The sequence below is a fragment of the Thamnophis sirtalis genome, unplaced genomic scaffold (genome assembly GCF_051295495.1).
Source record: "Thamnophis sirtalis isolate CommonGarterSnake01/CBP01778 unplaced genomic scaffold, rThaSir2_p1.2 scaffold_3, whole genome shotgun sequence".
NCBI lineage: Eukaryota > Metazoa > Chordata > Lepidosauria > Squamata > Natricidae > Thamnophis > Thamnophis sirtalis.
In genome coordinates, this window is record NW_028261383.1 from 152,996,167 (window position 1) to 153,012,145 (window position 15,979).

General features: G+C 40.9%; 1 protein-coding gene across 1 annotated transcript; it reads left to right on the forward strand.

The window, feature by feature from the left end:
• Positions 1 to 1,742: 1,742 nt before the first annotated feature.
• DRC2 (dynein regulatory complex subunit 2) lies at positions 1,743 to 14,888 on the forward strand. Its single transcript, XM_014069192.2, has 9 exons — positions 1,743 to 1,854; positions 3,299 to 3,440; positions 4,612 to 4,779; positions 6,016 to 6,185; positions 6,291 to 6,429; positions 7,826 to 8,023; positions 9,634 to 9,852; positions 13,685 to 13,837; positions 14,269 to 14,888. The coding sequence occupies exons 2-9, from the start codon at positions 3,309 to 3,311 to the stop codon at positions 14,581 to 14,583; spliced, it is 1,494 nt and encodes a 497-aa protein (XP_013924667.1). The 5' UTR covers positions 1,743 to 1,854; positions 3,299 to 3,308; the 3' UTR covers positions 14,584 to 14,888.
• The last annotated feature ends 1,091 nt before the right edge of the window (positions 14,889 to 15,979 follow it).

Sequence of the window (15,979 nt, forward strand, 5' to 3'; positions counted from 1 at the left end):
AGAGATTGGTGGTAGCCATGAACCTCAAAGTCCTGAGAATACATCATGACTGTGATGCAATACTAGCTTCCAGCTTCAGATCACGTGTCTGAAGAGCCAAGGTGGCACAGTGGTTAAATGCAGCACTGCAGGCTACTGCTAGATCAGCAGGTCAGCGGTTCAAATCTCACCGGCTCAGGGTTGACTCAGCCTCCATCCTTCCGAGGTGGGTAAAATGAGGACCCAGATTGTTGGGGGCAATATGCCGACTCTCTGTAAACCGCTTAGAGAGGCCTGAAAGGCCTATGAAGCGGTATATAAGTCTACTGCTATTGTGTCTGAAGGAGAAAAATGAATCAAATGTGTGCCCTGCGGTGTAAATTTGGGCCTTAATTATTTGGGATGAGTACTGGATTTTCATTGAAGCAATGAAACCCCCCTTCATCCAGACTGAGCTCAACACAGAAATGCTGATCCGGTTTAATATTTTACAGGGATTATTCCTTAAAAGATTTTAGTCCCTATTCTTTTCATCCCTATTGCGCTTTCTCTTCTGTTCTGTGTATTTTGCTCCCTTTCCACTGGAAATGTAGATGACCTAAAATTAAAAGGGGGCTCCTTGGCTATATTTAGACTGCAGCTTCCTAAGTAGGTCCAGGTTATATCTGAATAAGTTGACTACCAAGTGCTGTTGCCATGGCAACTGAAATTCTCTCATCTTCAGACCAGGACATTGCTGTTAAATACTGAAGCAAGCATTCAAATATCTCAGGGGAATATCTATAGGAGCACTGGCTCTATTTGGCAGCAGGAATCAATTTTCAACCCCAATTTTATTTTCCTTTGCTAAGGCTCAGACTAAGTAGACTTCATATGTCCCACTTTGCCAAGAAGGAAAAAAAAACCAGAAGCAAACCTCAAAATACCAGAATTTAAAATTTTGGGTTTCAAGGATTAACTTCCAGGTAGATTTTGAGTCACAACAGAGGAAGTTGCAGTGCTGATCAATAGAGGACTCCCAATAATTTCCATTCTCTGGAAAACTAAGAAATGCCTTTTCTGTTCCCTTTGTATTTTATACTTTGGTTAATAAAAATTTAAATGATAATAATTTGGTGGAGAAACAATCTTGAGCTTCTGTACAAAAGCGAGATATAGACTTCATTAATACATACAGCAGTGTTTCTCAACCTTGGCAACTTGAAGATGTCCGGACTTCAATTCCCAGAATTCCCCAGCCAGCATTTGCTGGCTGGGGAATTCTGGGAATTGAAGTCCGGACATCTTCAAGTTGCCAAGGTTGAGAAACATTGACATACAGTCTACATTTTACTTATTTAAATGTATTATCCACCCGGTACCAGTGGACTCTCTCGGCTTGCTTTCTAAAGTTCTATTCCAACTTTTGTTAAAGGGAGTTCAACCGGGTAGGTGGGGGGGGGGGAATATCACAAGCCTACTCAAAGAATGAACCGTTCAAAATTTCCAAATACGTTTCTTGGAAAGGCCTGGTTTTCCCTGGGGAGGTGGCTGCAGCCTCTCCGGTCTCCCTCTCAATTTCTTAGGCGTCGCTTTCGCTTCGTCCTTCCTTCCCCGGGGCTTTGTACACTGTACCAGCAGGGCGCAGGCCACTCTAAAGCCGTCCTCCTGGACAAGCCCAACTAGGGGGCGCTGTGGCCCTGGAACGTCTCCCTGGTGCGTCGCCGGGAAAGGGGCCGTTGCTAGGAGACAGGGAAGACTCGGCTTGGAGCAAGCGGCCCGTTCGCAGAGAGGGAGGCGGTGGGTCGAGGAGGAGAGGAGGACGAGGACGAGGAGAGGAAGAAGAACGGGAGGGCCGGAATAAATAATACACGAGCAGGCTCTTTTGGTGGAAAGGTCGGTGTCAATTCGTAGGGAAAGTCTTGGGTTTGCGCCCGCGCGCGCGTGTATGTGTGTGACTGTAATCGAGAGTCAATTCCTATTATGGGATGATGACCGAAAGGGAATTTTTGGAAAGAAAAAAACACACATGTATAAAACAGTTTTGTTTGATCTGAATATCTACAAGTAGCCCTTACTACAGTTCGCTTAATGACCCTTCAAAGTTACAACGATCCTGGGAAAGGTGACTTCTGACCATTTTTCACACTCACCACCTTTGCAGCATAGGTGGGATCAAAATTCAGCTGCTTGGCATCTGGTTCATACTTATGACCATTGCTGTGTCCCAAGATCATGGGATCCTTCCTAACAGGGAAAGTCAAGGTGGGATTCGCCTAACAACCAAATTATTGAATTTGCACACTTTTTTTCTCCTAAAAGAGGCGCTAAATGTATTGAACACTATAAAAATGAAGGGAAATCTAGACAAATGAATTGGCTAATTAAAGTCCTGTTAATATAAAGACACCGTATACAGCCACATTAAGACCAAATTGACAGATAATTAACTTTAATGTTAACACATCTGCCTAAATAAAAACATATTTGCCTACTATGGGAAGAGGAGGAAGGAGAACATCAAATTGTATTTCTTTGGTAGGGAAGTTCAAAATGTGAACCATCCATTCAGAAGGAATTATTTTCTATTCTCCTTTAAACTGCTTCTGATAGCATTAGGACCAAGAGAATTCCAGTTGTAAAATTTGGGAAAGATTGTACGGAGAATGTGATATTTCAAGTATCCATTTCTTATCAATCATCAGCAGAATTTTGAGTTTTAGAAAGGAGCATAGTGACACTCAAAAAAGCAACTACTGGGTTCCATTCAATAATTTGGCCAAAACATCCCTGATCAGCTGATGCTTCTAATATGTTCAAATTAGATTGTGTTACAGTAGTTCATACAGGATGCAACTTAGCATTTGGGAAACGACTTCAAATCCCAACTCATCTGCAAAGCACATGGTAGACTTTCTGTTTCTCAGCCTGAACCTCCTCAGGGGGTTATGAGAATGAAAGGGTCGGATGGGGAAAAAAATAATATACTATGTCTAAATATTTTAGAAGAAAATGAGGATAATTATGTATAAAGAATGGTAAACAGACAGGATTAAAGGAATGAGTAATATAACCATTTAATTTAGAGATGTAAATAGCAGCTTGTTTTAGCAGTCAGAATTGTATCTTTTAGCTTAAAATGGGATTTCTCAATTTAGAACTTTCCAGAAGTGTTACTTTAACAATTTACATAATCTTTAGACAGGATATGTCCAACTCAGAAAATATAATAGGCATGCAATTTAATACATCTATATGCCAATATATTGGAAAATGGCTTTACATCAATTTTGTTAACTTGGGTCTTTCCTTTGTCTGACAAATCTCTCAATTTTCTAAGTATAATAAACATGCCGAAAAAGAAGGGAGCCAAACGGGCTGTAGTCACTGAAGAAGAACGTTTGCTTACGATGCAACAAAAGCTGCTGGCTGAGGAGGAAATGAGTAAGAAGAAGGAGGACATGTTGATCCAATTTCTAAAGGTACTACTTGGTGCTCAAAAGTTAAAGAACACCAATGCTACAATGAAGCCAAAAATAAGTGAGACATACTCTGTTCTAAGGAGAGGACTGTAGGACCAGCAAAATATGCTGCATTCTATCAAATGTGAACAATAACTTTACAATATAGAAATAGTATTTGTATCAGATATATACAAACTTGCTCAAAATCAAAAGTCACATGTCAACATTCTCTTTATGTTACCATTGAAGCAGAGCATGGCTTTCAAATGTGAATAGCATGAATCATAAAATTAATATTAATAAATGATTGAATACCCTGTAGTCTGAAATGTTTTATGCAAACACATTAAATATAAAATAATAGCAACATCTTTTACATATATTTTTGGACCTCATGTTTTGATCAGCCTGTGACAGAGTTTCAAATTAATGAGGTGAATTGAATAAGAGGTGATTGTATAATAATGAATGTATTTGCTGTTTAAAAAATGATTGGGAATAGGCTAGTGGTTCAGAGGGATGGGTATAAGACAAGGAAGGGTAGGTAATGCCGTTAGTCAGTATTTATTGAAAACTCCCAGACTTATTCACATGGAGCTTAAAATGTTTAATCAGTGGAGTAATATTTGGCCCAGAATAATATCTAACATTCAAAACAATGGTTAAGATGATATAATTCCACTGAGGGGGATTATTTTCACTTTTCCCTGGCAGCTTCGGATATGCCTTCAAGCTCTTCTTTGATGGGAAATCTGTGGAACAGATTTTAAAGGGCAGGGTGCAAAGGACTGGAGAGGCTAGGAGACATCTTCATTGTATAAGCACATTTCACCTTACATGGCAATGAACTTCACTCTTCAACTACTAGGCACCTGTAGGGAAAAAAATTGAGTGAAGATCTTTAAGTCTGTATTGGGATGACAGAACCAATAAATATATGTTTATATTATTTCAGTGAATACTTGCTTCAGTTTGTACAAGAACTCTAATCAAACAAATGTAGATAGTTGATGAAAACAGTTTCCATTATGAATTTTGCATGGCCCTAATTGCTTCATTTCCCATATTTTTCTCAGAGAAAAAATATTCAAGACATTTTGATCTTCAGAATCATTTAATATTTAGCCACTGCCTGCATTGACTACATTCCTCTGGGGGAATGCATTGTAAGCTGTGACTTGCATTTCAGGACAAGTTGGCCAAGGAGGAACACAACAGCACAGTGAATCTGCATAAGATCAACTTGCAATGGCGCACTGTTCTCCGCGAAGTCAAGGCCAGGGAACTACGTAAAGATATTGAGATTCTCAGTCAGACATTTGAACGTGTTGTGGATTGCAAAGACAATGTCATTAAGGTGAGCAGCAATCTCTAAAAGTCCATGGAAGAAGACTGTATCAAGCAATTGGGGATACTCTTATAGAAAGGCAAGGCAGGTAGGAATAGAAAGCAACTTGTGAAACTCTCTGGCTATATGGCATTATGCAAAAAGAGTATGAGCTGTGAGAACAAATTATATACCTTTAAATAAAAATTGTTCTCAGTTGGTATCATCTTGTGCAGTATTTATCTCTTTTATACTGTATATTTTAGTCAGCTTCCAGGGATAAACTGTCACATATTGTATATATAGTGAGGAAAGGCAAGATTTATTAATATAACTGTATGTTAGCAAACATACAGGCATAACTTTTAGAAGCTTATCTGAAAAATAGAATGCTTACTGTCACACATAAAACAAGATATGTAATAAAGTAGTTTGCATTTGTTCTCTGTATTCTCAAACTCAGAAGACCAGCAATATTACTTGTTCCCTGTCACCTGTCTAAAGTTTAGTTTTAAAGTATGCACAGTTATTCCAGGCTGCAGTGCATTGTTTCATTATGAGGCTTGGTCCTCTCTATGAAAACAGAAAAGGGACAGGAAGTGCAGCATTCCAGTTGTGTGAAGTTGCCACACAAGCTCAGCATCAGGAGCCAAGGTGATGTTCTTCAGGAAGAAGCCATGGAAGACCCAAAGGTGCTTTTCAAAAGGCAGCTGGACTTTCTTGATTTTTTTTCCTTCATCCAAGAAGCTTCTTCAGGACTGAAACTGAAAAAGTTTCTTGGATGGGTAGCAAAACGTTTTCAACGAAAAAAAAACCCAAGAAAATCCTGAAGAACAACCATGACCTGGATGATTGAGAATCTCCATAAACATTAAGCCATGGAAGAAGCAAGACACAAGTCAGTATATCATCACTTTGGGACCACTCTCAGAAAACTGGTGACCATCAACATAACCCATCTTTATGGGTTTAAAAGGGTCCTCTGAAGGGTTGATCAAAATAATATAATTCCAAAATCTTTGCAGCTTTAGTGGGTAACCTCCCACATGTCCAGCTACAATGGCAGCTGATGTAGCTTGTACCACTACTACTTTAGTAGTATTATCAGTATGGAGAACAAAAAAAAATCAAAAGCTTTATATACATTTGCTTGCCTGATATAATTGGTCTGACTACTGTAGATTTCTGATTTTTTTTAATGCTGATTTCCATAGTTGATTCAAACCTACCTTTTGTCCTGTTTTTATGGTTTTCTCTGTCTCCCAGTCCCTTGCTAAAGACCTAGCTGAAGCAGAAGCTCAGTACACCCACGCCCTGCGTAGCCACTTACACAACATAGATCAACTGTTGAAACTCCAGAACTGCCGCCTGGGCTACTTAGAAGAGGATTACCAGACAGAGCTGCGAGCATTGCAGAAGGAATTTGACACAGAGAGGTATGGATATGAGAAAAGAAAGGACATAGGGTTGGGATAGAGAGTCATGAGGGACTTGATTTGTGAAATTCTTGATGCTCATGGGACCATTTCCATTTCTGCCAGGAAGTTAATCTTAGAACATCATGAGGAGGAGAGTCTCTATCTCCAGGATGTATTGTTAGCGATGGAGCAGAACTTTGCTGAAAATGAATATGAAGCCAGACTTGACTTCCAAAGTACACGAGATGATGTCAAAAATAAGGTGTGAGTTAAGATAGGGGAGCAAACTTTTTTGATATTTTTGAATTTGCTGTTAAATGGGAGAATCTGATCACAATTTAGAGCAGACAGATGAATCTGCAGGAAAAATCTTTATGTGTAGGTTTTATGTGCAATCGTATAGCCCTTAATTTTTTCTTTAGCAAACTGTAATGACATATTGATAGGGCAGTCATTACCTATGAAAATGTTCTTTTTTTTCGTGCTATGAATTTATTGGGTATTATCTGAGAATTATATTTTTGTTATATATTGGTGTGTTGATTTAAAAAGGAAGATGCTAGTACTGGTAGGAAGAACTTGGAGTTTTTTGGCAGTAATCAATCCAAGACATCCTATCATAGTTCTAAATAGATCAGGTGTTTGATATCAGACATCACAACCTATTCTAGTTACAGTGTTTGTTGTCTCTTGCTTATTAATACTCAAATCTATATTCTTTGCTAGGTTGTTCTTTCTCCAGTGCATTGTCATCACAATTAAGATACATTAAACACTCGGCTAGGACACATTGGCTAGGTTCATAAATTAAACTAAGCCATAGTATGGTTTCCATGGTTATAGTTTACTGTGTTGTATGAATCCAGTTGGTGTCAATACTGGCAGTACTGCACTTTTTGGCTTAAGAAATGTGAACCTGGCTGATTATGACACATTCAGTTAAATAAAGATTATGGCATATTCAGTGAAACAAAATATATGATGTTGAACCAGGCTCCTGTAATCAAACTACTTGGAGGAAACTCAACAATCCTTTTGTTATTTCAAGCTGATATGTATAATTGAATTCTGTAGCTGAACTGGGCACAATCTGTTTAAAGATTGTGGGTCTGTTCACTGGGTTCATATCATTGTTCAGCTGTGATATATTGAAAACGACTACTATTAGGAGGGTTCCTGCAACACAAAATCATATGCTACAAACTATGTTGATCAAATTTGCACAGCTTTGCCAAACCAAAACCAAAGGGCTTAGTGTGTCTTGGGAACCAAGGCATTATAAAATATGGAGCCATTTCTGCTCTCCTTTATTTTCTCTCCTCTTCTAGATACTGTGGGGTATAACATGAGCCATGAGCTAAAGTTGAGGGACTATGAAATATGCTAGCAGTTTGGGAATCCAAACTGATTAACTCGTTATGGATGCTGTCCTTATTTCCAATACTTTGAACTGCATCCACAAGGAATAAGGGTTATACTAACAGGACCCGAAGCAATCAAACAAATCAAGTATATTTTCTTGTGTCTGCAAGGAAGCTATTTTTTTCCCTTGAGAAATGTCACCTGATCAAACAGATAAAAAGTACAGATAGTTGGAGAAATCTAAAGCTAGCAGGGAGTGCACTGGGGGAGTGTTGACCCACTTTCATTCCCTACAGAATTTGGAGGACAAACATTACCTTCGCATGCAGTTGGAAGGGAAAGTGGAAGAGCTGTGGAAGCGCTTTCAACAGGCTTTACGTAACTACACAGAAGCAACAGAGGATCGTAAATTTGCTTTTGAAGGTCTCAAGCTGAGGGATGAAAGGAGCACCAGGGAGATAGAAATGCAGATGAAGAAATTGCAGAAGATTCAGGTAAGGATTCTTCCCGAATGAGTGATTCAAATTGCTTCAGCTATACAGGTAACCCTCAACTTATGACCACAATGGAGCCCAAAAATTATGTCATTAAGTGAGACATTTGTTAAGCGGGTTGCATCCTGTTTTTTTGACGTTTCTTGCCATAGTTGTTAAGTGGATCACTGCAGGTTGATAAGTTAGTAATCTGGTTGTTAAATGAATCTGGCTTCCCCATTGACTTTGCTTGATGGAAGATTGCAAAAGGTGATCACAGGACCTTGGGACCCAGCAGCGGTCATAAGTAGGAACCAGTTGCCAAGCATCTGAATTTTGATCACATGTCCATGAGGATACTGCAACGGTTGTAAGTGTGAAAAATGGTTGTAAGTCACTTTTTTCAGTATCGTAACTTTGAATGGTCACTAAATGAACTGTTGTAAGTCGAGGACTACTTGTATTTTCACATTTCTAACTTCAGGGGGCCCTCTCTGGGTTTAACTGTCCCTATCTTTGTACTTCTGTCCTGACACATTGCGGAGGATTCTGTGGCATCTTCTAGGCTAGGGGTGTCAAACTCTAGGGTGCTTACATCTGGCCTGCAGGGCTGCCCTGGAAACAGTGAAGGAGTAGCCTGTGGTGCCTCTGCCCGTGTAAATGGAACTCGAGGGGGTGCCCTTCCTCCCCCTGAGCTCTTTTTTCACTGGCAGAGGGCTGCAGGAGGCTGTCGCGGCCAAAAATGGAGCTTGCAAGGACCGCACACGGTCCTCCTGAGCTCCTTTTTTGCTGACAGAGGGCTGCAGGAGGCCATTACAGCCAAAAACAGATCTCGGGAGCCTGATTTTGTTGACAGTGTGCTCGGACCACCACAGGTGCCCCCGACATGAGTGACATCAAGGTCGTCATTCCCACTCTGGCCATGCCCCTCTCCCCATGCTCCCCCAAGATCAAACACAACTCTGGTGCAGCCCTCAGTGAAATATAGTTTGACACCCCTGTTCTAGGCATTTCCAATGAGATGACTGTCTGGACCTCATTATCACGTTGCATGAATTCAAAAGTACTTCCTAAATTACAGTATTGATTGGGCAACTACTTTTCAAGGATTTTTGTTCAGAGTTTTCTTATTGATAAACTGCTGTTCAGCTTCCACATATCCCCAAGATCCCATTGGGGGAGAGGTCTGGAAACCACTTTTCCTTTCTTTTTCCTCACATAGTGCATCTCTTACCGTCAGCATCCATGTTGTAAAATTAGCCACAATGCCTTAGCCTGGGATTTCTTTGATGTACAATAACAGTAGATGTCTAAAACTGCCATTTAGCTGCATTTCAAGCTGCTGCTCTACTTTTCAACTTATAGCACCATAGAAACATTCCTTTTAAATCAAGGACTGAATTTTGGATGTGACGGGGGATTACAGCGGGGTTGGGGTGGGGGGGTGGGATCCCATTCCTGTGGTAGGCAAAGCAATAATGGTCAGGATTGGAGCCAAAGAGTGTAGCCAAATTTGTAAGAATATCCTTTGTTCTCTTTCTCAGTTCCCTTTCTTTGCTTTTTTCCTCCCTGTTCTCTGTCATTACAAAGAATGTTCTGTAGTCTGAAAATATCTCCTCTGTGGTCACCAGGATCTCATTATCAGTCTGAAGAACAAGATTGCAATCCACGCAAGGGAGAGCGAGGAACAAAATCGGCGTGTCCGTGATGAGAAGGAAGTGGTTTTGAAACAGCTGCAGAAGCTCAAGAGCCAGATGAACCGGGCAAGAGCTAAAGCCCGTAACAATCTGGCTAAGCTGACGAAGGAAAGCAATGCAACTCTCAAGGCCTTGGAACACGTGGTGGGAAAGGTAAGCTCTTTGGAGATTACTCCACTCTTGTTTGAGACTTATTTCCTTGCAGTGTTATGACCCTGGTGGTTACGGCAAAGTAGGCCTGTCCAGGGAATCCTTCATTTATCTCAACAATTGGTCCAGCAAACAGCCCTCCAACGACCGGTAAGGCTCCATGCTATCTTGAAGGCAGCCACCCTTAGTCCCGCAAACAACAGCCCCTATAAATACAAATAAAGTCCTCACAGTAGGCACATGATCACAGGGCAAAGACCAGGGTTCCTAGTCCAGTGAACAAGGTAGAGTCCAGGTACAAGACAGTGGCAGTCCTCAAGGCGAAGCAAAGGCCCAAGGCAGCCCACAAAGCAAGGGCAAGCGTCCAAGACAAAAGAACAACCCTCAAAGCAAGGCAAGAGTCGAAGCCTGGGGGTGGGGTGGGGGAGTGTAAGCCAAAGCAAACAATTGTTCCTGCCGAAAACTAACTCTCCACGGCTTCTTCTCCTTAAGTGACTCTACTCTGGGTGTTCTTTGTGAGGAAGGGTGGGGTGACTTCCTCCTAAGTAGCCTCACAGCCCTTCTCTGAGCTTGCATACACTCTTCTTGCTCTTGGATCGAGTGGGGGAGGGAGCTGTTCCTCATCAGAGGAGATGTGCTGCCTATCAGCATCACTGCCTGTCATCAGCCGATCCTCCCCTGTGTCTGTGAGGGCAGGCAGCTCTCTATCTGGTTGACCACCTCCCCCAATGCCAACATTGTCATCAGCCCCTGGCCTCTCCAAACATGCCAAGGGAGACATGCCACCCCTGTCCAAAGGTCGCAGTTCCAACTCCAACTCCTCCTCTGTACTGGCCTCCAATGGAGCCATGACACAGAGGCTCCTAAAGAGGAGGTGGAAATAAAATTATGCTTAATTATATTAAAAACTTCTTAACATATCCACATAATACAGTCAGTCCCTGACTTACAACTGCTCATTTAGTGACTGTTCAAATTTATAATGGCATTGAAAAAAGGAACTTATGACAGTTTTTCACACTTATGCCCTTATGGGGATGGCAGCATCCCCATAGTCATGTGATCGGAATCCGGATGCATGGCAACTGACTTGCAGTCTCCCAGGGTCACACGATCAGGTTTTGCGACCTTCTGACAGGCAAAGTCAATGGAGAAGCCAGATTCACTTCACAACCATGTTACTAACTTATCAACTGCACTGATTCACTTAGCCACAAGAAAGATTGTAAAATGGGGCAAAGTTCACATTTCACTTAGCAACAGAAATTTTGGGCTCAATTGCCCAATAAGTCAAGGATTACCTGTATGTGATTGGTCTGAGTTGATCCTGATTTTGTGAAAGTCATTTTTCAGATTCCATGTGTCTGATGTTTTCAAAGTAAGAAGAAATCAGTCAGAATTTTCTTCCCTGGTTTCTCTTCCTGAATGCCAGGTATATGACTCATAAGCACTGCACACACACACACACACACACACACACACACACACACACCAGTAGTAGTATCTTGGACCTTTCCCCATTCTCCATCCATTCTTGGGTCAGCAGAAAGCCGCATTGGCGTGACATTTGCTGTTCTCATTGCCAATATTTATTCTAGCCTTATTCCCTGCTATCACTGATCATCTGCCTTTCTTCCAAGAAAGAATGACAAAAACGTGTCAGATTTTACATCCCTTGAGATTGTCCTTGGGGAGCGTTGGACTAAGGGAAGAAATACCCTTAGTCAGTGGAGGTTGTGAAAATTTAAGGCTATCTTATTCATGGGATGAAAATGAGACAAAAACAATATTACAAGGCCATTGCAGGAAAGAAGAGATCGCCAAGCTATTTTTGTTCAAGAGAGAAACAAAATGGACTATATGTGGATGCAAGAATAATCAGAGGCTGCCCTGTGCACTAGGAGAACAATGGTGTTTGGCTTTTATTGAATGTTCTTATAATATTTATATATTGCTAATACTTCACACTGACTCCCAGGAATATTTCCCACAAAAACTGTTAACACCTGAAACCATTAGAATAACCATCATTCCTCTCCCAACATCAAAAATCCCAGCAAAATTTATCATGCAGGATGAAAGACACGGCACTCAGCCAAGTTGAAGTACAAAAGGGGAAAAGGGAATGAACTAGTTGGGATTTTCAAACCGGAGAGAAAGAACGATGGCTGGAGATTTTTGCAAAAAGAAAAAACCTCTGCTGCTGATAGATAAGCAATAGCAATGAAGATCTTGGTTACATTTTGGGCATGTGTCTATTTTTATTCGTCATTCCTGATAAGAGTTTATGGGATCTCAGTGGGAGATAGGTAGGTAATCAACTTTGGTGCATCTCCTGTTTGTCTTGAATGTCTGAAAACCTTTCAGATATTATGTAGCACAAAAATCTGTCACATATTCTCTACTTGCCAAGGAGCTGCTGCCACTTATAAGTTCTTCTGTGATGGATGCATTTCCAAAGAGCTGTGTGTCACACTAACATATGTTCTCTTTAAATAAGCAATTTGCAGCCTTAAAATTCCATGTAAGGGAAAATATGTATCAATGTGTGAAAGTTGTGCAAATGTCTAATTTTGTCTTCATCATCTTGGTAGTTACTTTCAGATATGGAAGGGTAGCCAGAAATATAGCACCTCATCAACAACAACTTTTCAAAGCCTACCCTGCTTGAATGAAGAGGAATTGAACCACCATAAATATAGCAGCTTTAAAAGCCTAGTCATGAACATCTTTAGGTTATTATTGGAAACACTGACTTAACTTTTAAAATGTAAACTGGCTTATGGCTTAGTCTATCTGGGGGACTTTTATCTTGTTATCAGCCAGCCCAGAAATTTTGGCTGGCCGAAAAGACTCTTTAAAGATGCTCCACTTTAAGAGGCCCATTTGTTGGGTCTGTGAGAAAGGGCCTTCTTTTGCATTGGTCCTACACTAGGGAATCTACCTGTTTTCTGAATCTTTAAAAAAGAATTCAAGGCCTTTCTCTGGAAGTAGTCATTTAATTAGCAATGTCATGCATTTAGCTTCACCATTGACTCCTGGTGACTGCCTGGACTAATCCCTGCAGTTTTCCTGGCAAGATTTTCAGAAGTGGTTGCCATTGTCTTCTTCCTAGGGCTGAGAGATAGTGACTGGCACAAAGTCACCAAACCACCTTTGTACCAAAGATGGGACTAGAACTCATGGTCTTCCAGTTTCTAGCCTGGTGCCTTAAGCACTGCACAAACCTGAGTCTCTATTAATATTAGTTGTTGTTTGAACTTTGTTTTTATATTTTGATAACTATTGTCAGTGTCCTTGAACATTCTAGGAGAGAGAAAGAGAACATAGATAGATAGACAGATGATACGATGCCAAGAGAAACCTAGGAATTATAATTCCTAATTTATTACTACATTACAGATAGTCCTTAATTTACAACCGGTTGCTTAGTGATGATTCAGAGTTACAACTGATCCAAAAAAGGGAACTTAGAATCCGATTCGAAATTCTTGACAGTTGGGCACCCTTGTGGTCACCACCATGACCAAACTTTGTGCGCTTGGCAACATGACTGCATTTATGGCTGCTTGGAGTGGCCCCTGGTCACATGACAGTTTCGCTGAAAACCAGCATTTCCAGTTTTTGGCAAAATCTCACAGCCAACCATTGGTTTGCTTAACAACTATGGCATTTACTTTGCAACTGTCACATTTGCTGAACATCCACCCGAAAATATCCTAAAATGGGTCAAGGACTACTTGCACTGATTCTCTTAAGCACCAGCACTTTGTAAACATACTGTGCCAAAAAACCTAGCAAAAACCGCATCGTCACTTTTTTCCTGTTTTTGCAGGCAGAGATAATTCTGCGCCTGGCTGAAATGTGCCGTAGGCTGGAGTCGGAGGAGGAGAAGGTGCTACCATTTTACCAGAACTCCCTAAACTGGGAAGAACAGAAAGCAGTTGATAAGTTGGCTTTGGAAAAACCAGTCGAACCACTTGCTCAGGTGAATTATCTGAATTCAGAAATGGGTGGGATACATTTCTTCTTTGTTGCCAAATGGAAGAAATATTTCCTTGGTTTATTGTTTGGAATAATCTGTATATTAAAATTATTCTGTATCTTCAGGGTTTATCGGTTGGCATTTACTGTGCCTCTCCCAGGAGGGATGATAAGATTGAGGCAAGGACTCGTTGAAGTTAGGAGGGTTTATCTTTCTGAGTTTGGCACCAGCTGCTCGGAGGGATTTTCCTTGAAACCTTAGCAAAAGGGAAAAAAAACAATTAAGCCTCGCCCTCTTTCCTGATCCTCAATTACCTATGAATCTGCTTTTCCCCCAGACATGAAGCTGGGGGTTTTATGTAGGCAGGGTCTTGAACACTCAAAAGTTGTGATGTAGTTCCTTGCAACCAATCCAGGCTTTTCAACATTTTATAGATGATGCTGGACTACGTGGGTCTGGAGCGCTTTTGGCAAAGATACAACAAGGTGAGGTTGGAGCAGCTCTCACTAGAGCGGACTAAAGCTGTACTGATGCAAGACAATTTTAAGTTGAGGCATCTCCTCAAGCAATACTTGGATGGCATCTCAGTGAATGATGAAGTCCTGAGCCAGGTCAATCCTCTGATGATAATTAATCAACCTACAACTGCCTCAGATGGGTCTCAAGCAGCACCTGTCAGAGGGTCCCAAGCCAAGCGGCCCATCTATAATATTATAGAGGCAGCCCACGAAGTTTCACATATCCTCTGAATTGGCATTTGGTGAATCAAAGTGATGCTTTTCTATTGTGTTAACACAGATGTTGGGCACAAAGAGTAGCCAGTCCATTCTAGTTGCAGTCTATGCTGGGACCTTTTTAGAAAAATTTCCCCAAACTGCCATTAAACGGTAACTGATGTGTCTTGCGGCTTTTTCTTCCATGGTCAAGCCAATCCAGAGACCTGTACAATGGAAGCTGAAGATATACCGCATGCCTATGTGTAAACTTTGAAACACATCTATCTTTGTGCCTTTGCAGACTGGACATTTAATAAAGCTTTTTTTTCTTTACCATACCCTCTTTATCCTCTCAAATCTGTTATACACTATGTTTAAAATTCCCCTTTCAAGAACTTGAAATACTCCATAGATGGAAACTCTAAGCTACTAAAGAAAACCCAACAAGGACATTATTTTGACACCTTTGCAACCAGAACACACAGCTTGTGAGCCACTAAGATATTTATTCCAAAGTCTTTTGTCTATCTTACAAACTTATGCTTGATTTATATCAATGTAATTGATATAGTTGTCTCAGTTACAAGGCAGTAGTATTAAACTCTCACTACCTTTATTACCCTTATACGTTCTTATTTCTTGGGAGATGGAATGGCCATTAGACCAGTGTAAGTTTGGACTATCATTGGGGTTAGGCTACTTGATACATTTAAGTCCATTGGACAAATTCCTATCATTCTCAGGCACTTATTAAATGTACCTGAGGATTTGTACAGCATTCTATTTTAGCTATCTTTAGTATGAATGTTTAAGTAAAATCTATATTATAAAGGCATATGATTAATAGATACCCTATATAAACTCCATATAGTGACCACTTCTTAAACTAACATATTTAAGTCAAGTATGTAAAAACATTCAAAACCACTCTTCTGTGCCACTTACATGATTAAATCTTGTGCAAACTATTAGATCAGCCTTCATGAATCCAGAGTCTTCTTAGAAGCTCATTGGCTAGAAGGAAGTAGTTGTGATCTCACATCTAAAGGGCAATACAATGAAGTTCATGCAATGATGGGAACTAATTCTCCATCCTTGGCCTTTTGTGCAAGAGTTATGTCTAAGTTGTTTAGATACTATGTACGTGTGGGCAACAGTGTGGGCACTCCTCCTCTACACACACATTCCACTCAAAGGTGGGTTGCTCCAGGTTCGGCAGAACTGGTAGTGGTGATTTGGCCTGGGTCACAGAACTGGCAGTGACCCAGGCTGGCCACGCCCCCAAACCAGTTCCCCGGTGTCTTCTGCCATTGCTGGCATGTTTCTGCGCATGCGCAGAACAAATTACAGTCAACTGCGCATGCGCAAGCAAAGCAAACCGGTACCAACCAGTACAGGAACCCACCCCTGATTCCACTGGGAAACAATG

Excerpts from the sequence above, each read along its gene's own strand:
- DRC2 (XM_014069192.2), top strand. The coding sequence starts at position 3,309 with ATGCCGAAAAAGAAGGGAGCCAAACGGGCTGTAGTCACTGAAGAAGAA. Across the intron at positions 3,441-4,611 it reads TGTTGATCCAATTTCTAAAG|GACAAGTTGGCCAAGGAGGA; the intron begins GTACTACTTGGT and ends CTTGCATTTCAG. Across the intron at positions 8,024-9,633 it reads AGAAATTGCAGAAGATTCAG|GATCTCATTATCAGTCTGAA; the intron begins GTAAGGATTCTT and ends TGTGGTCACCAG.